Below are 24,786 nucleotides of genomic sequence, written 5' to 3' on the forward strand. Positions count from 1 at the left end.
ATATTGGGTGTTGATTGTTTAAGACTCAGTTGAGGTACCACCTCTTCAAAGAGGTCGGTGTTCCTCTGCGCTCTGTTTCCGGAGTGAATGAATTCCTCTGTTTAAGCAGCAGCGTCATGACTGTTTACTGCTGTCCTCACTCTCCTGTGAGCTCCTGTGTCTTGCTTTGTCCCTTGCATGCCTAGAGTGGAGCACAGTGCAGGGCACATAGTGTGTATACAGTAAGTATCTGTTGGTGAATGCATGAGGACAGCCATTAGTTATCCTTGCACACACCCAGTCACACTTCTGCATTTTCCCTGGAGCATATAAAGCCTGTCCCCTCCCCAAAGAAGCAGAGTGGCTTTAGTTATGGGAGTTTAAGGCCTCGTGGCCAGTATTAATGCCAGAATGGCAAAGGCCATTAATACAAATGATATTTGGGGTCAGAAGGGCCTTACGTACTCCCTCAGGCCCCACACTGGCACCATCCCTTGAGCCTGCACCCCCTAACTGAGCGGAAGTAGGAGGAATTGCAGACGGGTTCTCAGCAGAGCACAGTTTAGATGGTTTAGAGTTTCCCTGAGTGTCCTCAGGCTCACACCCCAGAGGGGCAGGTGTGGAACCAGCGGTCTGCCCTATAGCCACACCACACATGGCTCGTTTGCACCTCATGCCTGCAGAGCTAGCCAGCAGAGACTGACTTTGCAGAGGGATCTTAATTCAGCCCCAAACTTGGCTTTTCTAAAGACAACATACATTTTACAGAGGGCCTTTTGTATGGAGTTACTGGGGACTCATTCAAGAATAACAGAAGTCCCAGTCTGCAGAATTTTAAAAAAAGAAATTTTTTTTTTTCGGTCATTCCAGACACAGCTCCAGTCTTCCACCTCCCACTAGTAAGCCCATTTATATCAAAATGAGTGAGAAATTTAATCCCTGGTACTTTATAAATAATCCATTTCCCCCCTTTCTTTGTGGTTTACTCTGTATGTGCTTTTTTAATGGCAGCGTTTAATAATGTTTATATTGCCTTTAACCTTTGACTAATTTTGCAGTTAGGTTCCAAAATCTGGTTTCACATCCAGTGTGTGTAGGCTGCTGCTCCTTCCTTTGAGACTACTGACTTCTTATTCCTGGAAGGTATTTCATTCCCTTACCAAGCATCTTAATCACTTCTGCTGGGTAAAAAGGGTGTCCATGGGGTAGCAGGAATGGTAGTAGTGGTGGTAGCTCTGTAGTCTGGTAGGCGGGCTCAGTCACTTCAGCTGTGTCTGACTTTTTGCAACACTATACACCGTGGCCCGCCAGGCTCCTCTGTCCATGGGGATTCTCCAGGCAGGAATACTGGAGTGGGTTGCCATGCTCTCCTCCAGGGGATCTTCCTCACACAGAGATTGCACCCGTGTCTCTTATGTCTCCTGCATTGGCAGGCAGGTTCTTTTCCACCAGCACCACCTGGGAAGCCCTCTTCCTTATACTCCGCTGAAATCAGTCTTCCTGGAATTTTCAATCTGATAGAAGATCAGAATGTACCTGTCTTTGTCTCTTACTGTCTTCCTTTCCCCCCTCTCCTCCCTCTCCCCTTCCTCTTCCCTTTCCAATAAATGTTTTCAGAATGGTTTTAGATTTATAGAAAAATTGCCAAGATAATACAGAGAATTTCTGTATACCCCTCACTTTACAGTATTGTGTATCCACAACCATTCATCAAAATTAAGAAACCAACATTGGTACATTACTCTTAATTATCAACTCCAGACTTTGATTTCACTGGTTTTTCTCTAATGTCCCTTTTCTGTTCCAGGATCCCATCCAGGACATCATGTTACATTTAGTCATTATGTTTCCCTTGTTGCATGTAGTGTGTGATAGTTTTTCTTTTTGTTCTAATTTTTCATGACCTTGACAGTTTTGGGGGAGTACTGGTCAGACATTTTGTAGAATGTCCCTCAGCATCTATCTGATGTTTTTGTTATGGGTTTGGGAGAAGAATACTGCAAAAATGAAGTGCTGTTCTTATCACATAATGTTAGGGACACATGATATCACTGTGACATCACTGGTGACATTAACCTCGATCCTCTAGGATAAAGTCACTCCTCCCTCCCTTTTCCATACATAGTTTTTTAGAAGCAAGTCACTATGTTCAGTCCATACTTAAGAGGTAGGGCAATTAAATTCTACCTCCTGGAGAAGTATCCTATATAGATAAGTAATCTGGAATTATTTTGTTAAGGAAGGTTTGTTTCTTCTCCTGCATTTATTAATGTAGTCATTTATTCATATCAGTTTGGAGTGATGCATATTTACTTTATACTTTGGGTTATAATCCATTACTACTTTAACTGTTCTCTTGCTCAACTTGTTCAGGCTTTGGCCACTGGGCGGGCTTCCAGTTGTCTCTTGTGTCCTCTTCATGTGTCCCCATTTGTGTGTTTTCTAAGGATTTCCTTACTTTGTGGCACTATAAGATATTCCAGGTTCTTCTTGTGTTTCTCCTGCCCCAGCCCTAGAATCAGCCATTTCTCCAAGGATCTCTGGTTCCTATAATTGGAGAGTGATATTAGAAACTAAGATCTGACCACTGAGGTACCCATTGCTACTGGGGTGTCACTACTTCCAGATCTTCTCAGTAGACAGAGTTAAATACACGAGTGTATATCAGCCCATGTTACACATGTATGTGCAATATTTCTGCATCTACATTTCTTCCTATAGTAAAGCTTTTCTATTTTGAGTATTTATGTTTTGTTGTGTAGCAAACAATGAGAATATGATTCACTCTATTCTACCATCACTGGTAATTTTTTTAAAGGAGTGAGAAGAAAGTAGAAATGGAAATCTTAGCATAACTATGACTTAAGAACTCAGTTATCCTCCAGACAGATCATATCATTTTAGAGATAAAGACTTCCTAAGACGTTTACTGAGGTCCAAAGAAGTTAAGAAACTAGTTAGTGGAATAGTCAGAAGTGGATTCTGGATTTTTGAAGTGAAATCTCTTTATTTCCACCGTATCTAATGCCTCTATAAGACTGACTAGTATTCTTGGCTTTGTTTTCAACTTAGTTATTAACTACTTGGAATACATTAATAAGCACTTTAGAGTTGGTGTGCACAAGTATGACCAAGGCAATCCGAAGTCCACCACCGGGTCACTGAGGAGGGATTTTGCTCTCCAGTGACAGGTGTGTGTGTGTGTGTGTGTGTATGTGTGTATTCAGTTGCTCAGTCATGTCCAACTCTTTGTGACTCCTTGGACTGTAGCCCACCAGGCTCCTCTGTCCATGGGATTTCCCAGGCAAGAATACTGGAGTGGGTTGCCATTTCCTCCTGCAGGGTATCTTCCCAACCCAGGGATCAGACCCACCTCTTCTGTGTCTCCTGCATTGCAGGTGGATTCTTTACCACTGAGCCACAGGGGCATATCTTAGATCAACAACTCGAAAATGATGCTATGATGGCTGGATGTTAGTGACTGAATCTTCAAATCATTATGATGATTACCCTGCCCCATTTTACTTTTTATAACTATCTCCAAAAAAGTCTTTTTTGCTCTGGGAAGAGAATCACAGGGCTCCTACCGGACAGATACTTGATGTGTACACCTGCTTTTTAGAAGTGGGACATAAAGTGATAAAGCAATCTGCTTAATGACATCAGGAGTTGGTGATAGGGTAAAAAGTAAAAAACGAAAACTGTAGCCCCCACAGCCCCTCTTTTAACACACAGCTCCTTTCTTTTAAATTGCTTTTGACAGCATGTAAAGCAAAGAACAAACACTTGAAAGTTCTTCTTAAGAGACTGCCAAGGCTATAGGACAGTCCTAGGATGCCTTCAAACCTTTCAGCCATGTCCTTTGAGACAGGGGTATGTTTATACTTGGTAAACCATGTCTTGTTACCATGTAACAGTAAAATCTCCAATCTGTTCTTTTCCAGTTATACTTTTATCCATTGCATTTTGTTTTTGTTTGATACATTGTGAACGTCCAAGATTTTTAGTGGAAATAAAAACAGCTGTTTCTCATATACCAAAGAATTTAATTGTGAACTTTAACCTTGAGATGATATGTCCAAATTTTCCCAGGTGTAGGAATGACTTGACTAGAAAAGCTCGTTTTGGGTAGTCATCCCAATAAGAACCAAATTTAACTGCTTACTGTCAACTTCATTAAGAGAGAGAGAGTTTCTATAGGTCTTCAAACTCCCTTCTTAACATGGCTTTTCCTCTTTAAAATAGGGCATATTTACCTACATAAACAAACACACCCTAAAGTCCCATCTTTCATTCCGGCTTTATTTTTCTCCATAGCTCTTACCAACATTTAATATGCTATATATTTTACTTCTTTAGCTTTTTGTCTGTTTTCCCCCACTAAAATGTAAACTCTATGAGAACAGAGGATTTGTTTTGTTCGCTGCTATATTCCCCAGACCCAGAGTAGTACCTGGAACATAGATGCTCAGGGACTGCTTCAAAATGAATCATGTGAAAGTTGCAAGTTCTGATTATTTAGCTCCTGATTTTAATATAAATGCAAATAGTTGAACTTTATTTTACAGGGTTATTTTAGATTATAAGTAAAATTAAATCACCTTGTGAGTTGGGATTTATCTATTCACCAAAAACCTCAGAATTGGTACAAACAATGTGCACAGTGCCCTGGAAATTATGCAACTCACTCAGTGCCACAATGCTATTATCACTTGGAAGGAATTTGAAATTCTCTGCTAAATGTCACTCGGGAAATTGAAATATATAAAAGCACATTTTTTTTTTTTTAAGTTTAAAGGTGAATCCGTTCAGTCCTGTCCAATTCTTTGTGACCCCATAGACAGCAGCACGCCAGGCCTGCCTGTCCATCACCATACCTTCAGACTAACCCAAGATATCTTGAAGTGTCATTACCCACTTTGACCAGATTTAGCAGAAAATGACTTTCATTGTTATTAAAAAAAAATCAATTCTGACTCATATTTGCCAACTTAAAGAATATTAAAAGAATATGCTATAAAATCCAAAGTAATTCCTCTGAGGAGTGTCAGCATTCATTTGTATACATAGGTGCTGCCATGTTTTTATTTTTAATCATATTACTTTACAGATATTTACATTTTCTAGTGTCTGAAGTACTTACACTTTTATTTTTAGAATACATGGGCTCTTATTTGTTTAAGCAATATGTAAGATAATACAAAAGGGTATGCAACTTGACCAGCCTTTTGATGAACTAGAATCTTTCAAAAACAATAGCTCTAATGCCAAATTTCCTGCAGTATTCTCTCCAGGACAAGAAACAAATAAAAACCCGTCTAGTCAGTGAACATCACAGACTTGTTTGCACGCGATCCTTGGACTGATGTAGTGGATAAACTACACCTTTGTACAGACTGACGTATGTCCTGTTCCCCCCGTTTATTTCAGAGCATTGGGGAATCGACAATGTCTGTTGTGTTACATCAGCTGCTGCCCATGATTAAGCCTTTGAACCAGAGGACCAATGATGACTACAGCCCCGAAGAGCTGCTGGTCCTTCTGCTGTATATTTATTCTGTCAGTGGAGAGTTCTCAATGGACAAAGACCTGGGTGAAAGTGAAGAAAAAGTGAAGAAAGCGTTGGCTCAGGTCTTTTGTGAGGAGTCTGAATTGTCACCTTTGCTGCAGAAAATCACAGGTAAGTGTTTAACAAAAATAGAGGACATATACATCACTGATAAAGAAAACAAGTTTTAAAATAAAGGCATTTTAGGAAGAGGATGTAACTATCTTCATTGGAGTTGTTTAGAATTTCATGAGGCCTGATGAATGCTAGTCAGCTAATCCTAAGATTCAAAGTTTTTAGTGCAGTAATTTTTTTTTCCAATTGTGATAGTAAAATGGCCTCTAGTTGCTTTTTTAGAATTCATAGTCTTAGAACCTAAATCTTGTTAAAACAGCAAAATGCTCACAAGATGTAATATCTTTAAGAAAAAATAAAATACAGTGCATCCTATTCAAAGGGTCTCTGATGATGTATTCTCTTTGAGATTGCCTTTTTAAACTTTAGAAAAAGCAAACCTGTTTCCCTAAGATATTATACAATGTTATAGGATTAAAATTGACATTTTTCAAGAATAGTTTTATATTTTGACTTCCATTTTTCATTTTAAATCTGAGTTAATTGATAGTATCCAAAATAATACCCAAATATCCCAGTGAAGTAGGCTGTGCTGATTTGGGGAAAATATGTAATTAAAAGTCATAAAATCTAACCATTTTCACTTCTAATAAGAACTGTGATATAACTTATGGAAGCCCAACTTAAGGAGATAATCAGTTGTATTGTTTCATATCAAATTCAATGTTATTTATATTTTGTGTAAAACTTAATGCCAGTAGTATGGATTGAGCTTGAGTCTGTTTGAGTGTGAGAAGTTATTAAAACTTACATGTGAAACTTAAGTACTTTATACAAACAGACCAAGTTGCCATTCATTCTTGAGTGTGTGTGTGTGGGGGTGTGTTTAGACCTCTCCATTGGGGAAGGCTCAGCTAGGTAGGCTACTAGTGTATCTTCTGCCCTTCCCTCCTGTCCCCTGTCCCCTCCCTGGGTGGGGAGCTTGCTCAGAAGTGAGCTGGGCCGCTCTCCACCTGAGTGTCCTGGCACATGTGCTTTCCCTTCTGCCCCGCTGCTGGCCTTTCCTGTGTCTGGTCCTGGAAAATGAAACCCCGATGAGATGGAAACTGAATGAAGTTCCCATAGAAGTGAAACATTTCCTTGCTCAGTATAGAACCTGCTTGCCAACGTAAAATCTCATAAGCAAAATGTGTGGGAGTTGTTCCCATTTCATTAAGGTACAGCGCTGTATGTGATTCCATGTGTGTGTTTGGTTATAAATGAATATTGACTTAGAAAGGCTTCATACGGTTTATATAAGGCTTAGAACAGTGGTTTGATTCAAAGTTGATTTGAACTCTAGGAGAGTGTAATTGGACGTTATTCTTAACACACATAATTCCAGAAACAGACAACAAGCTTGGTATGTTTTAGTGAGGGTGTTTGGCTAGCTTTTCTGCAGCACTGGTGAGTTACTGTATTATTTTGGGAATTAAGGTCGAGCAGTCAGAGTGTTCATTTGATTTTTTCTCAAGGTGTTTATTGACCCAGAATTTCATTCTTTATTAGTTTCTCTGTTTTTGATTGCTCAGGATATTGCATTTTCTTACTTATAAATGTGATTTCACGATTAAAAACACTTCTGTACATTTGTATTTATATATCAGGAAAATTTGTAAGCTTAGCAGTTGAAGGTGAAAAAAAGAATCTATGAAAGTTTTAGTGTATTTTTAAACTTTTGAGACATCTTTTTTAATTAATTAATTTATTTTAATTGGAGACTAATTGCTTTACAATATTGTGGTGGTTCTTGCCATACATTGACATGAATCAGCCATGGGTGTACGTGTGACATCTTGTTTTATAATACAAAGTATACATTCCTACCTAGATTAACTTTGGATGTGCAATTTAAATAGAATGGATAAGATGTGCTATTTAAACCTGATGTAAGTTAACTTGCCAGTGGAACATGGATGCATTGGCCAACTTCTGTGGACACAAAAAGGACTTGCTTTCTGAAGACAGACTTTTACTTGGCCAGTATAGATATGCCTCTTATTAAGTATGTTGAAATGTCACGTGTCCTGAGGAGTAGGGTTTATGTTTACACTTAGCTGCTGAAGAGAATGTTTAACCTACATCTCAAGATAAGGAGTAATAGGATGGTGTTGAGGCAGTGGTGACTCAGTCTTGTATCGGTACAAGGCATGCCCAGTATGTAGTGGAAGAATTGAATTGTCTTCCAGATGTGCTTAGCCTATCATGGAACTAGGTTAGTTTGGCCCACAGTGTTGCACTTAACATTATTCCAAGTCTTAGTCTTGACTTACTTGTTACTGGGTGGCAGAAATTATTTTATGTCTTCTGCACATTTTGTGGTTGATGAGATTTAAAAGTATTATTGAAAATAAGCATTTAATCAATATAAGAATTATTCTTTTCATATAAGGTTGTAATTTTGCTAATCTTGACTGTAAGCAATACTTTCTAAAGTAAAGTTCAATACTGGACTAGAGATGAAGCATGTTATCATCACCCAACTGCTAAGTGATAGAACCAGGACTTGAACCCAGGTGTTCTGAGTCTGGAGCCCATGTCCTCAAACATGAGACCTAAACCTGACACAAGTTCATTTCCATAACCATCGAATATCATATTCTATAACTTATACTTGCTTACATTTATTGGTTTATGCCATGCATGCTCATTTTCTGAACAGTGAATTAATATTTGGTTGATATTGTAGATATTATTTGTGCTTTTGAATCTGTCTGTAAAGATCCTTCCTCTGGGGGATCTTCCCAACCCAGGGTTCAATCCCAGGTCTCCCGCATTGTAGGTGGATTCCTTACCAGCTGAGCCACAAGGGAAGCCAAGGAATACTGGAGTGGGCAGCCTATGCCTTCTTCAGCAGATCTTCCCGACCCAGGAATCGAACTAGGGTCTCCTGCACTGCAGGCGGATTCTTTACCAACCGAGCCACCGGGGCAGCCCCGTATCTACTTACAGATGTTCCGTTGTTCTGTCCTGTTTTGGTGCACGTATCCTCTTTGTTTCTGCATTGCTATAAAGAAATTAAAATATCTTGTCATTGAAATCTGTTGGTTGTCTAGCTTTCTAAAACAGGAGTAGCAAACTTAAATTCTTTTTGTTTCAGTAGTATCTCTTGACAATCATTGTGCTGTGTTTAAAATTTTTATTTCCTTTTACATGTTAAAAATGTAATTTACTTTTGACAGTTTCTTTCATCTCTATTCTTCCCTTTTATGGAAAGGGCAATGAGAAATTGTGATTGGAAAAACAAAACAAAATTTAAGATGGTCAACGGCAGCTATTATTTTCTTTTTAATAGGTACTCTTGGGGAAAATGGTGGGCAAAAACCCTCTTTTCTACTCACACAAAATAACAAGGGTTGACTCTCGGGTGTCAGGGATGGGAGCTGTAAAAAGAAAATTGATATGGCCTAAATGTGTCATTTAGTGTTGTGCTTCCTCAGTCTCACTAAGTTCAAAGAGAATATCGGTTTCTATATATGTTAGTGTTTGCATGGCAGTCACAAGAGAAAACAAAGGAAAACCATTTGAACTTTCTTCAGAGTATGAAATCAAAACACTGATTTTAAAGGTCCGTGCAAACTTGGACTGTCTTCATCCAGGGAGGTGTACAGAAAAGTATAGACTCAGAGCAGAAACCCTTGACTCAGAAGTCCTGGCTCTGTCACTTCCTCTCAGTGTGTGTTAGTGGGCAAATCAGTGTCTCTGAACTTTGATAATAAATACAAGCAACCTATTGACCACTCTTGGTTTTGCTGAGAATGAAACAATGTTATGTGTATGAGCTAATTTTTTAATCCATTTACTATTGTAATAGGTAATTTTTTCCCATTGCTGTTATTATTTCAAAAGTATCTAGCTATCATATCAGAGAAGGCAATGGCACCCCACTCCAGTACTCTTGCCTGGAAAATCCCATGGACGGAGGAGCCTGGTAGACTGCAGTCCCTGGGGTCGATAAGAGTCAGATACGACTGAGCAACTTCACTTTCACTTTTCACTTTCATGCATTGGAGAAAAGTGAAGTAGCTCAGTCATGTCCGACTCTTTGCGAGTCCATGGACTGTAGCCTACCGGGCTCCTCCATCCATGGGATTTTCCAGGCAAGAATACTGGAGTGGGTTGCCATTTCCTTCTCCAGGAGATCTTCCTAATCCAGGAATTGAACCCGGATCTCCTGCATTGTAGGCAGACACTTTACCATCTGAGCCACCAGGGAAGATGCATTGGAGAAGGAAATGGCAACCCACTCCGGTGTTGTTGCCTGGAGAATCCCAGGGACGGGGGAGCCTGGTGGGCTGCCGTCTATGGGGTCGCACAGAGTCAGACACAACTGAAGCGACTTAGCAGCAGCAGCAGCTATCATATAGGACAGTGCTTCCCCCCCTTTTCACATTCGATGCATTCCAACAACGAGCATGCTTGCAGAGCCTACCACGGTGAGTAGACGGTGGACAGTGTGGGAGGAGACCAGTGGCAGGGCCTCTGATCACTTCCGGCCCTGCCCTACTGACCTGTGACCTGAAGTGAGGGAGCAGCTTGGCACACCTGTGAACTATTCAGGGCAAATCAGTGCACTAAGGTGTGTTGATCATAAGGCTCTGGAATCAGGAAACAAAAACAAAACTTGCATATATAGTTTTTGACACCAGAACTCTTGGAAAAAAATTTTTTTGGTCAGCAACTTTTATATTGATCAATTTATTTTCCTGAATTTTTATATTTCCTATCTTTAATTTTTCCATGGCTTTAAAGGAGGCTAGATCTATTTATTTAGGTTCAGTGTAATGCTACAGAATGAAAGATTCAAAATATCTAAAAACTGTGCTTCAAGAGAGAAGCGTGATAATACCATGGAAACTGTGATTTACGTTTCTTAGATTCTTATTTTACTTCCTGTTGATAATTTGGGATTATCAATTTCTATATTCTTGTATTAGGATTATACCTGGTTATATGTGATGGAAAATTTACCAGATTACCTTAAATAATAAATAAAAATAAACAGGGATTTCTTTTTTTTTTCACAGCAGGAAGTTCAGAAACAGGCAGCAGAACTCACACTCTTTGGCTTCCTCCTCCTATTTTTCTGTCATCATGGTCATGAGGTGGATACGCCTCTTCCATGTGTTACATCCATGCTAGTGAAATCTGCCCTTTTTTTGTTCATATAGGAAAACCACAACTTTCTGGAAGTCCTACCAGAAGACTTGTAATCATTTGCCTATGAAGTTGGCTCATTTTCTAAAATGCTGCATGAGTCAAAGGGATCTTACTGAAAGGCAGGATTCAGCCTGTAGGCTTACAGGTTGCGGTCTTTATATTACAAGCCAGTATACAAGCCAGTGTGCGGATTGTGATCTTTAGACTAAGTACTGCTTTAGGTATTGACTATTACAGAGAAAAGTTTTTGAATCTCTAATACCAGAAATCTGAAAGATCTCTAGGCAGATGAAATTATGCACTACAGATCTCATGAACTCCTTTTTTGACTTTTTTTTAACTAAAAGAAAAATCACATTCATTTACATTTTAATCTGCCGTGAGTTCACCAGTGAAGCAGCATAGGTTTTCCTTCCAAGTTGATACTGTTAAAGACACCATCTAAGTGGAAGTCGACCTCCCACAGAACTCTGTCTATTGGATGGAAAATGCTAGGAAGCAATTTGGGGCTTAATATTAGGAAGACATATCAAGAAAATAAAGCCAGCCAGAAAGTCTGACTCACTCCCCCGAGAAGAGCTTCCCAGCACAGAGGGCCTACACCAGGACTTGAGCATCAGTAGGAATTTTACTAAGACATTTTAGGACTTGAAAATGTTACGAAAAGTCAGTTTTGTGGAAGGGATGGTGCCTAAGTTGTCCTCAATTTCTGGGAAGATGGTATTTTCCCTAGCAAGATTTTTAGTCATCCGCCCTTTCCTATGTAATTCCTCAAACTTCAATATAAAATAATGGCAAAATTCCTGTTACTCTCACTGGAATAATCAGAACTTCACACTGATTGGAATAAAATGTATAAATTACCTTCATGATGGACCATGATTTTTTAAATCATCTTCAACTTTTTTAAGGGATCTCGTTTCCTGAGTTTTTTTCTTCTCTGTTCCTCCTGACGTGGCTATTGCCCCGTTTAAGATTAACCATGGATGACGAATGAGCAAAGGCTGAAGGTAAGAACAGTCTCGAGAGCTCTCATCTGGCATCCACTTGTATTCTCTAATGGACGTCTAAGAGAGGACTTCGCCTGAGGAGGGAGCTGAGAATTTGTCTTCAGTGGGTTGTAGAAGACAGCTTATGATACTTTCAGGTCTACTTGCCAGTGGAAAGCATATATATGCCCCTGTCCTTAGCAAAACAAAGCCACATTCTACAACCAAGAGTAAAAATCTATTTGCAATGATTTGTATATGACAGCTTTTCTCTTTTTGAAAACGTTCAGGTAAACATCAGTCAGTTCAGTTTGGTTGCTCAGTCGTATCCAACTCTTTGCGACCCCATGAATCGCAGCATGCCAGGCCTCCCTGTCCATCACCAACTCCTGGAGTTTACTCAAACTCATGTCCATCGAGTCGGTGATGCCATCCAGCCATCTCATCCTCTGTCGTCCCCTTCTCCTCCTGCCCCCAATCCCTCCCAGCATCAGGGTCTTTTCCAATGAGTCAAATCTTCGCATGAGGTGGCCAAAGTACTGGAGCTTCAGCATCAGTCCTTCCAGTGAACACCCAGGACTGATCTCCTTTAGGATGGACCGGTTGGATCTCCTTGCAGTCCAAGGGACTCTCAAGAGTCTTCTCCAACACCACAGTTCAAAAGCATCAATTCTTCAGTGCTCAGCTTTCTTCACAGTCCAACTCTCACATCCATACATGACCACTGGAAAAACCATAGCCTTGTCTAGACAGACATAGACTATATAAAATTATTATTGCCATTCATGGCTGATACTTTATTATGAAAACTTTCATCTCCATCAGCATAAGGCATAGACATTTTGTTTATTATGTTAGTAGAGGTATATCTTTCAACCAAAGCATTTTTCATCATTGGTCAAGTACTTTTCCCAGCCTTGTAGAAAGTCAGTCTTCTTTGTAAAATACGAAGTACTTCCCAACAGAGGATGTAAAAGATGAGGAGCTAATGAGAACTTCTCCTCTTTTGTGCTTCCTTTCCTCTATCACCTCTGCATTCTTCCCTCCTTTCACAGCTTCCCCTCCGTAATTCATCAAATTTCAAAATACACATTTCTGCAGGTTTCTACTCTTAAAGGCATTATTTCAACTGAAAAACAGTTTTCAAGATTTCAAATATCTTTCCCTTGAAAAGTTGTTCCTTGGGCCTTGAGCTGTGGTAACTAACCCACTATCACTAGAGTGATCCTGAAAGTTCATTGCCAGCTTAAATATTACCCACAGCTGAATGAAAACTTGAGCTCATTACAGTAGGTGACAGTTTACAAAACCAGGACTGCAGAGTCCATGACTCACTCAGCTGAAAGGCTTCAGGGGAACATCAGGGGAAACAGGGGGACAACAGGGGAACAACAGGGGAAAATTCATTTCAGAAAGGATTCTGCTTCATCTTTTGCTTCTAATTTATGGATTCTCAGTTATTGTGGTCTTCCAGCATTAGACTTTTCATCAAGGCATGTACCTTCATTTCTAGTGTTTCATATTTCTTGTTTCAGGGCACTAAAACAAAACAAAACAGCTTTTAAGACTGTTGTTTTCCATTATGATTTGTAACACTGTTTGGTATAATAGGGTCTATTTTTCCTCTTGATTTCTAAGATTTCTGCTGGAAACTCTGATGAAGAACATATGTCTGCCCTGAATCGCTCCCATGAGAAATGTTGGAACTGTTACATTTAGTTTTACTGTCCAACATATTAAAATAGTTAACTGCAGCACATATTACAAAATGGCTATATCAAGTGAAGTTTACAATGTTTAGTTCATATTTAAAATACATCACAAGCTGTGTAGAAAAATATTTAGAGCTGCCTATTAAGGTAGCTAACTAGTTAAGTAATTTTGCAAAGATATTAAGGGATCACTACAAATTACTTTCTCAAGTACTCAATTTTTTCATGCCAGATCATAAAAATGATCATTCTTAATTAAGACAATGGAACAGATCTTCTTGCAGTGGTATTTATATATGCACAAATGCATGATACAGACTGTCTAAATGATTCATTTTTATGTCTGCTCATGATGCCAATAGTAATAATTGTGTGTGTGACAGAGAGATTAATAATTGCTGATTCTTATTAACTGCACATTAGATTATAAATTTCTCAGTCATGAAAGAGAACAAATGGAATGCATGGAATACAGCGTAGTTTTCTTAAACATATAGCTGTGGATCAGATAGAAGTGATTGAGTGTTGTGGTCGAAAAGAGCACAGAGGAGAAGGGGATTAAGTTTATTCCCGAAGATCCTCTTAGGTGTGTAGCCTGAAAATAAGTCACTTAGCTTCCTCGTTGTAAAGTGAGTCTTATTAGGTGAATCTTAGGTCTCTTCTTTCGCTACCACTCTGTGGTTCTTTCATTTGTTTTTTATTTTTATCAGATTCAGTGTACTCCCATCCCTACCTCTAGACCTGCTCCTCCTCAGTACCGTGTCTCTGTCAGGCGATCACTGTGGTCTCAGGAGGGAAGCAGTGGCGTCACTGATCAACCTCAGCTCCTGAAGCTGTGGCCCCTCCCTGCCGCCATCTGTCTCCTTTGAGATGGCCTTCTCTGTCCACGGTTCTCCAGAAATGCTCACTGTTCTCCGGGCACAGTGGCCCTGCCCACCCATTCATTCAGCTTGCTGATACCAGGTTAACATTCTCAAAATCAATTTTATATTTTAATATCTTTAAGGTTTTCCCTCCACTATTGTAGTCATGCTTTATCTTTGTAGAAAATTTGGAAATGTAGAAGGCACATATAAATTTCATTTCATTGAATATTGATGAAAAATAGGTATTTGCCATTTGTATTTCATCTTCTGTGAATTGCCTGCTCATGGTCTTCTCCTTTTTTCAGACTGAGTTATTAGTTCTATTCTTGATGATTTTAAATCAGAGCACCTGTATTATTAAAGCTATTAGTGCCCAGTCATATGTTTTGTTAGCATGTCTTCCTGGTTGGTATTTGCCTTTCATGTTTGCTCAAACGGCATGTCCGGAGATGCAGCTGTATTTAGGAATGAGGGTGCAGGGACTCTAGCGGTATGATCAGGACGCTGCATCTTCCAGACGTTTCTTCCTGCTGAGTATTGGCCTCATTCTTTCCTGCCACAACTGCCTCCATGTGACCCTCTCGTCCCTCTAAGGCATTCCTGGCTTCTGTCATTTCAGAACAGCAACTCAGGAAAAAGGAGAGTGGTTTTTTTTTCAATCCTAGGACATGAAACTGACTGACTTCCAGTCTCCATTGCCGGGCTTTTGGGTTGTCTGTGGCCAGGCTGAGTCCTGAGTTCATGGCTGCGTGGGGGAGTGGGCAGGAGAGAGACGGGGGCAGCATTTGGAGAACTGGCAGTGGGCTGTGATCGACAGTCCAGCATTACCATTTACTAATAGAATAGGGACTGGAGTGGTTCCACAAAGGAAGAGACACTGGTGTACAAATGCTCAGTATGGCCATTGTGAAAACATTCACAGATAAACCAGTTTTCTTTCTTTATATCTAAAACACATATCTTATCTTCTCCCTCTTGAGTTTGGTACTTTGCCTGTAAATGGATGAAGATATCAGCTGGCACTAGAATAATTGCTTCAGGAGTAGATGTTTTTATGCCTAAAAATCATTGTCTGGAATTTTCACTAATGTTTTAGAAAACAGCAAGTGGGGAAATTCTTAGACCTCACACTGTTTTCACCATATAATTGCTCTCAACACTCGAGTAGCCGTAATTGTGCCTGTCACATGTGGCTGTGTAAGTGTATGTGATTCCTTGAATATGAGTATTAGCAGGGCACTGATTATCATTTGGATGAATTGTAAAACGCCTTTCATGTTTATACATTTCTTAAAATATTTATAATTGGATTTTTTCCCTGATTACAGAAATATACTTGTTCATTGTAGAATACTTGGAATATCTTTTATTCTTTAGTAAACACAGAGTAAAATTTAAAGTTACCTATGAACTCACTACCAAGAGAAAATTACTCTTAGGATTTTGATGTGTACTTGGTGACCTATTGGTAAGTAGAAATTCAGGTCTCATATAAGCTTCCCAAGTGAAAGTGGCAGGTGAGATTTTTGTTTTAAATTTGTTTTGTAGTTTATCTGTCAAGGTCAGAGTGCCTAAAATAAAAGGGGATCCAGGAATAACGTCATATATGGCTTTTGAAACTGACACTGGAAAGGTAATTGTTGAGAATGTTGGTACTGAATTAATGTCCCAAGTTGTAGCAGACATTATCCCTCAAAAGTCAAATTACCCTTAACCAAAACATAAAAGAGAGTAGGGGCTTCTCTGTCCATGGGATTTCCCAGGCAAACAAACTGCTGTGGGTTGCCATTTCCTTCTCCAAGGGATCTTCCCAACTCAGGGATTGAACCCAGGTCTCCTGCATTATAGGTGGATTCTTTACCATCTGAGCCACCAGGAAATGCACACAAAGGAGAATTCTCTAAGCCAAAAAGGAGAACCATTAGCTCCTTGGGTAGGAGGGAAAACACTTAGGTACAAGTAGTTCAGCCTAGAATTTCAGCAAAAGAAAATTAAAAAGAGACACAACAGGCTCTAGACACTGATATTATTTTATTATGTGAGGAGAGAAGATTAATATTTTAAAAACCAGAAGGAGAACATATGTGTACAACCATGGTGATATTCATTTGTATTTTGAAATTCAGTTGTAATCGCAACCAAGAATGTAATTCCCATGGAAACCTGACTTTTTCTGCCTTCATATGTTGCCTGTTTATTCTGTTCTTAGCACCTGGAGTGAATTGGTCCCAAATGGAATGGTAATTTTCACTGAAGTGTTTATAAAATGAAGCCCCCTTCTGCTTTTTTTCCTTTCATTTTAAACACAAGACATATGCCTGCACCTCTTCTTCAGGCTCTTGAGTTGTTGCCAGCCTGACAGAGAGCCATCTGGAACAGGAAACTGATAGGGTGCAGTGTTCATTAACAATTAACATTTTCCAACGTGTAAAATGCATTAGGGTTTTAATTTTAAATGCTGTGGTTTTGTCCAAACTGTACTCTGAAATAATTGGATTCTTTGTTTCCTTATTTTTGTTGTGGTGGTTAAGAAACACAGTTAAATCTGATTTTTTTTTTTTTTTTTTTTTTGCGTACAGTGATGTAGAATTGAGTTTCTTTTGTGTACAAATCACCACCTTGCAAAGAATTCAATCCTTGCCCAAAAAAGTTTTCTTCATAGTTAAAATGTGGTTGGATACTTCCTCACTGGAAATGCACACCCTTTCTGTCAAAGTGTAGAAACAATGCACTATGTAAACAAGAACACTTTTAGTTACAGTTTACAATACTCATAGCATCTCTTTGATGTACAAGAAGTGAAGCACATGTTTTCATCTGTTAAAAATGCAGAATGCTTTAAATTTTGTTCCCAGATTTTTCTGTGATTTTTCCTTTGTTATTTTTTTTAAACTTGAACCTCTTGCTTACCATCCCTCTTCTCGCTTTCTCCCTCCACATCTCACCTGATCTCACACTTCTACGAGAGAAATCGGAAAACGGGTCACCTGGGGAGTTTGCACACTGTACTCTTGATTATTTCAAGTTGTTCTCCTGGAGAATGCAGAAGCCCAGACCACATGACATCATCTGAGATGAGTACAGCCTTTCATTATAGAAATCGGTATTTAATGGATTTTGAATAGAGCGATTGTAGCATTTCAGAGCAATAGCCCTTCCAGACATTGGACTGGAAGTGCTGACACCATTCTGTGTCAGTGCCACTATGCACAGAGTTTAAAATAGAGCGAAACCACCAGGGTGTATTTGTTGGAACTTTTTGGTAGGGTATGTGCAAATAACAATCAAAATATCAGATCTCTAATTATTTCCTTATTGTTTTTATCTTTGTAGTTCTCTCTTGAGCCAAGTTATGCCTTATCATTTATTTAAAATGCAGATTCAACATGTGAAAAATCCAGGAAAAAGCTCTGGGAACATAGATATGTTGGCTTTTTGATTGGCCCTTTTAAGGACATGGCTCTTGTTTTGCAGTTTGGCAGTGAAAAGAATATCAGTATTTTGCTTAAAATAATAGAAGAGCAAACATGAACATGATCAGGCTCAAAAAAAATCTGGGTCATTACTCTCCAGGGTAGGGAGGAGCTAGAAACGGTTACTAAATAGTGTGCTCCACCCACGATGTCCTCCGTGTCTGGACCAAAGGCACACACCCTCTGCCCTGGAGTCTAAAGAGCTGTAGAATGACATTTTTCCACAATCACCTTCTCACTCTGGAGGTTTTGTATTCTTTCATACCCTTTGCTCTAGCCACAGGCCTTTTCAGTTCCTTAAATCCATTGCACTCCCTCCAACTACCCCACCCCAACCCAGTTAACCTCTTCCGGGCACGGCTCAGACAGACCACGTGTCCTGGGCTCAGCCTTGTGCCCCTGCGTGCTAGCTCAGAGCCCTCCTCCTTCACCGTGTATCTAGTGAGCAGTTCATTATATATCTCTGTGATACATTGATTAGTGTCTGCCTTCCCTCTGCCCCAGACCATAAACTCCATCAGTTTGGCTCACCATTATATCTCAGACACCAGCTACGCTCTGGAGCAACATGGAAGGCTTTTCATAAGTACAGTATTTATTGAATGAAGGAGGGAATGAGAAAGCAGGCCTGGCTCAGCTCCAGTGTTTCATCTGACACTGCAGCACTGCAAATAGGTTGCAGCTTTACCAGAGGAGAGAAGAGAATAGAACATTAAAGGAAGCCATGCCCCACCAGTGAGAATTTGAAATCCCATTGTTTGCAATATTAGTGAAGAAAATGTTTCATGCAGTGAAAACAAAGACTATCAGCCAGTGATGGAACTGTTATTTTGTGCTAAATACTAAATCTGGCAGTCTTTTTGTGCTCCCAGATTTTGAATTCTGAAGGTTTTTGGTTAAATTCACTGTTTTTCCATTACACCTTTTTTTCCCCCCCCATCTTTATTTCTTTGTCTGTCTTCTCTCTTGTCCCCTCATCTTGTTTCCTGGCCAGGTAGTGAGGCTGCTATTCAGCCGCATCTGGAAGGCAAAACATGTTTTAACTTAACTTTTAAACCTTCTCCCACCTGAATATATCAAGGGTGAAACCAGCCACAGAACATCTGTGGTAGTTCAGTGGCCTGTGGACAGAATCACCAGGGCAGGAGAGCTTTCCTCCTGAATGCCTGTCAGCAGTATCCAGCTATAGCCTCCTGACTAACGTCTCTGAGTAAATCTCTCCTCAGCCAGCTTCTGTAGCCCTTTCTGGCTGCTCTCCCAAACTCTCCCCCTCCCACCCTGAACAGAACCATTTCTCCAGAAATGTTTTCTAAAATAACTCTTTTTTTTTTGCACCACATCTGCTGCTCCCACCCCCTTCACCCGACACCTCCACACCTAATTATCAGACCTAAACCATGGGAGTTTGGTCATGAAACTAGCATTCCTAAGATATAGTATTCTATTAGGTACTCATTGATAAGGAAATGACTTGGCATACGTAATGTATCATACAAAGTGGAGGGGGGTGTCTGCCCCCAGCCCCAGGTTACCTCTTGTCCACTCATATGTAACCTGAGGCCCCATCATCAAGCATGTGTGCCCACTGATAGGAACACGAGCATGCGTCCTGGCTGTGAAGTTTTGCTTCTCAAGGCAGGAGCTGACTAGCCGGAGCACCTGTTGCTTTCCATACATATAGAAGGATCTGTGATCATTTCTTACTGCTGTGGTAAATAGGAAAGTTGCAAAATGCTAGTGAAGGGGAATGAGTATGAGAAAAGCTTTAGGTCCAGATACATGTAATCGTGTGTTTGAGAACCTCACGTGTTCTCGCCTTTGGATTTAAACAGTGTTATTTTCAACTCTACAATAAAGTATTTTCCAGTTGTGCTATATTTAAATACCATTTCTTATGCCTAAAATACATCCCCTGTCTCTCCATTATTACCTGTAAAACTCCTACTTATTCAAAATGCAACGGCAGTAGCATTGCCTTTCTTATTCCTTCTCTAATCATTCCAGCCCAAAGTGACCCTGCGCCTCAGTATTGATTTGTGACATCTCTAGAGCATTTGTATTTGTGTCACCTCACGTGGTTGATACTTGTACATGTGTGTGCTTCCTACCTGGTGATCTTGGACAAGTTATTCTCTCGTTACCTTCACTAGCCTATCTTTAAAATGAATGTACATGAGTTTGAGCAAACTCCGAGAGATGGTGAAGGACAGGGAAGCCTGGCGTGATGGACATGACTCAGTGACTGAACAACAAATAATATTACACCTCTTGTCGGACTACCATATACACTTAACAGTATACAGCTACTATTGTCGTCTGGTTTCTATTACCTTAAGTTCCTTGAGGGCAGCAGCCGTTTATTATTCACCCTGTATTCTCAGTCCCCATGTTTAAATTGTGGTGCTGAGTGAAGAAAGAGGTAAAGACTGGGTTGTGTATTTTCATGCCGCTCTTCACTTTTCTCGATTCTTAGACTTGGTTCAGATGGAATGGAAGCTAGACTGACAGCTCAGCCTTTGGGGTCTAGAACTGGTTCTGAGATGTTACATGGTGAGAGAATATTTGATCATGAGTAGAGAGGAGCCTGGTGGGCTACGCTCTATCCAGTCACAAAGAGTTGGACATGACTGAGCACACACACATTGTTTTTTGCAAAATATTGCTTTATAAACCTGCTGTATTGCAGAAAACTTTTTCTTCTATTCCTGATAAACCAAACACTGTAAACAGTGTATCATCTTCTTGGGAGTAGATCTAGATATTCTTCTCCTCTAAAGTTACTTTACTCATCTAGGCACTGACTCTCACATTTTTCTTTCACACATACATATTTGGAACCAATAAGATTTCTTTTAACTTTGTAAGAAAAGGAAATTTAACCCATGTGTAGTTGAAAGGAACTTACTTTCTTCTTATACTTCCTTTCTCTGAAGAAGATCTTATAGGTTGGGCATAACCTCCTGACCCTCAGCTTTCATTGGCCCAACTCTGTGGAGTTACCAGACAGCAATGAATTTGCCTCTATGAGAAGAAGGGGAGTGAGAGAGTTGGTCTTTCTCTTTCTCAAATACTGATTTCATGTTCCTAGCTTGTCTGTCAGCACTAATAAGAATTAATATTTATGGTACCCCAAAAACGTCTAGACATGGCACCAGGACCATCTCGTGGGATGATCTAGCTCTCTGAGCTCATCGTCTGAGTGACACAGTGAGATGCCGGGAGCGCTCGCAGGACGAAGCCCCGCCCCAGCTGCTCTCTGTTCCAATGGGCTTATCACCAGGGCACATAGAGCCTTTGTTCTCTGGTTGCGTGGGATGGGAATTCTTAGACCCTTCTTAGCACAGACGGGCCTGTGAAGATCCATTTGAATTCTTCCCTAGAGTGGTTCCCAAGCACTGTTCTACAAACCGGCTGCATCAGAATCCCTAGAGAGAGTTGTTCACCAAACAGAGTGATAGACCCTACCCGAGCCCTACTCTATCAGAGTTGAGGGGTCAGGTCTGGGGATCTGGGTGGAAAAGGAGCAGTGTGTTCTGTCTGGAGCTTCCTGGACCAGGCACAAGACAGGGCTTTCCCTTGAGACGTCGCCTCCTGGAGGTGTGTGGGCTGCACCCTCTCTTCTGGGCACGTGAGGCCCCAGGTTATTGAACAGGGTGGATGTTGTCTACTTGGAGTAGGTCAGCAGGCAGTCCCAGGAATCAGTGAGCATCTCCCAGGTACTCAGCTGGCGACCGGCTGTCAGTGCCTGCCACATAGCTCTTAAGTGAAGGCGCTAGAGGTCAAACCTAGTCCTATCTGGGGCCAGTGTCAGAGGTCTCTGTCTAATTCCCAACTGAGCGGCTCCAGCCACTCCTTCCCACCTGTTTACTGTGTTTGTGTCTCCTTGTTTATCGTGACACAGCTGTTCCGCTTGGTGTCTGAAGCTCTTGCCAGGGCAGTGTTTATGCTGCGACTCTTCCTTCCCTTTCATGGTGAGTGAGCTGGAGTTTGTTAGCAGGTCAGTGTTCAGAAGTCAGGGTCCAGGAGTTATTTCCCTTTAGATTCTTTTTTTTTTTTTTTTTTTTTTTAACTTGGTACCAAAGTGATTGAGTCTTGGGAAGTTATTCCTCAGGTGATGCCATTAGGTCAGAACCTGGTTTAAATGGATAATAGGAGGCCATGATGGCAGCTGAAACATTTAAAGCAACAGCACATTTTGGGAAAGAAGACTAGAAAAATGAGAGCGATCCTGGTAACTGCTTATATTAGTATTCTTGATTAATGTCTGCTTTTTAAAACAGCAAATTGCTAATGCATCTCTAATTACTGCAGCAGTCATAACCAATTAGTTGTGTTTATGTAATATTAAAGAGTGCATGGGCAGGGCTGGCCGAAATGTCACTTTCTTCCACGGAGGGAGTCAAGATTGCATGCCTCGCTGCTTCTCCAGGCCTGGTCTCTGCAAAACATGCTTCCCAGCATGAGCAGCTCACAGCCCCGCACTGAGGCAGCACTCCGGGCGACTCGGAGTCAGTTCTGCTGTGGACTCGAAAGGGCCCCCAAGAAACTGCCCATGACAGCCTTCTCTGAAGCCAGGCTGCATCTTTCCTTCCACACCTCAGAAGCAAAGCGGATTGCAGGCTCATACCCAGCAAGCCTCAGCTGTTCTGTAGGCCTGTTGTGTTTGGCCTCTGCAGTGTTTGTGAAAACCTTCAGTTGGAAGCCAGATTGGAATAGAGCAGCTTTAAATAAAGAACTGGGTTTTTGTAGTTGTTATTATTTGGTTTCTCTGAAAAATGTAAAGAACGGCAGGAATTGATTGAGGCTAAGTCGTGGCTGCTCTCCGAACGTCCCAGGTGGCTCAGTGGATAAAGAATCCACCTGTCAATGTAGGAGATGCAAGAGATGCAGTTTCCATCCCTGTGTCGGGAAGGTCCTCTGGAAGAGGAAATGGCAACCCACTCCAGTATTTTTGCCTGGACAATACCACGGGCAGAGATGCCTGGTGGGCTGTGCCGTCCGTGGGGCTGCAGAGTCAGACACGACTGAGCACGCACGCCCACGCAGCTGTCCTCCCGCTGGCTGGAGCATCCGTCCTTCACCTCCTCTCCTGTAGCATCTGTGCCCCCCTGCTGCAGGCAGCGCGTGGCTGCATTTTCCTATCACTGCCATGTTATCCCTCCACCTGCCTGTTAGCAGATGGACGAGTGGGACAAGCGGCCATTCTGACCAGTTTGGAAAGAGTTCACTTGTCATTGCATCACTATTTTGTAAACAGGAACTTGAGATCCACACATTCCTGAATGTTTTTAGAGAAACGTATCGAGCACAAGCTGTGGCATGTAGCGGCCACTTGGCAAACATCTGCTGACTGACTGAATCTTTGACTGGAGGTCCAGGGGTCTGGGGACCCAGGGACCTGTGTTTGGCTGGAAGAAGAGACCTCGGGGCAGTTTGGGAGTATTACTGGTACTCTGTAGATACATGCAGAGCAGGGAAGCCAGCTAGCGATTTTTCACTTTCCATGAAATACAGGACTTGATCTTGTATTGGGACCCTTTGACCACTTTATACTGAAGCCTATTTGAAGACATTAAACTTTAGTGACTTTGTAAAATTTCAGTAAATTTTCTTCTCAACTAAGCAAAAGTCCTTTCGGGTTTAGTTGGGTGTGACTGTCTCTCTCAGCTGACACTGTCTATTTCTCCCAGTGTGGGCTGTGAAACAGGACTGCCTCCATGTCTCTGCTGCCTCTGTGCCCCAGAGCCCTTTGATGTCAACCGTGGACCCTCATTTTGTTACTTGCACCTGGGCTCTGCCCTACCAGACCCAAAACAAGTTCTTAATGGTCCTATCACAGTGGTTTGGGACTAAGGTTTCACAGATTGCCTGGGTTGAAATCCTGATTGATCCTGTGGCCCTGCAAGCTATCTATCATTTCTGTATCTTAATTTTCTCATCTGCAAAATGGGTATGGCAGTAGCCTCTACGTCATAGCCTTGTTAGAGCTGTCCCGGGCACTCTGGATGTGCTCAGTAAGTGCCAGCTGCTGTCTTGGTGGTGGCAGGGACAGCGGCAATCATGTCTGTCTGAAATTATGAGAACGTAGCCACTAAGAATTTTTTTGTGATTTAGTTTCATCTTATCTGCATTGAATCCTTGGAGCATTGCGGAGTCCTTTTGTCACCAGATTGTAAGAATTTTGCACACTTCCCCGCCCCACCCCAATGTGCGGTCAAATTTGATTTGATAAAACAAGATACACATACAAGGGGTCCATTACTTCCTGGGTTATAAAAGGCAGATGAGGCCTTTGTAAGGGAAGGTCATTATCTTCCCATAGTAATAATGCTATAAAGCTCAACACACTCTCACACCTTTTACTGAGGGAAAACAAGACTGGTTTCTGTTTAAAGCTCCTTGTGGTAAAGACCAGCTTTGGAATGTGGTGTGATATCACTGCTGATTGGCTCTGGAGGTCTGGGTTTCATTTGTGTTATTAGAATACATCAATTTATCTGTGTTCCACAGGGGATCACAGCACTTTTCAAGGGTTTGGAAAGTTCTGAAATGAAAGCACACTTCAGGTCTGAGACATGTCTGTCCCAAACACTGGCAGCTCTCACAAGGCTGACAGTGTCTGTTGACCTTAAGGAATGATTTTTTCTTTTTTCTTAGCTATCAAGCCACAGGATTTTTAAGCTGCTTTTATGACCAGCTCTCCCTCTAGTCCACCCCCTTACTTACTTTGGACAGAAACTCGATTTCAGCGACAGAGTTGTAAAGTAAATGTTTGTATTGGGCCTTTTCTTTCCAATTCCTCATAGATTCCTTTCAGGTCTGCAAGAGAAAGCAAGTTCTGTCAGTTATATTTGATTCCCAAAGTCATATGTGTCCTACTGAAACAAAAGACTTTCATTAAAAAAAAAAAAAGAAAAAAACAGTAGATGCCTTGCAGATTATAAG

At 41.0% G+C, this 24,786-nt stretch overlaps 1 protein-coding gene across 2 annotated transcripts in view; it reads left to right on the plus strand.

Annotated features, from left to right (window-relative positions):
• SCFD2 (sec1 family domain containing 2) overlaps positions 1-24,786 on the plus strand; it is a 392,631-nt gene that overhangs the window by 154,942 nt on the left and 212,903 nt on the right. For both annotated transcript variants that reach the window (XM_061145974.1, XM_061145975.1), the window contains exon 5: positions 5,410-5,659. In XM_061145974.1, coding sequence (XP_061001957.1) covers positions 5,410-5,659 — 250 coding nt within the window. The remainder of the gene's footprint in view (positions 1-5,409; positions 5,660-24,786) is intronic.

This window comes from Dama dama, chromosome 6 (genome assembly GCF_033118175.1).
Source record: "Dama dama isolate Ldn47 chromosome 6, ASM3311817v1, whole genome shotgun sequence".
In the NCBI taxonomy this organism is placed as follows: domain Eukaryota; kingdom Metazoa; phylum Chordata; class Mammalia; order Artiodactyla; family Cervidae; genus Dama; species Dama dama.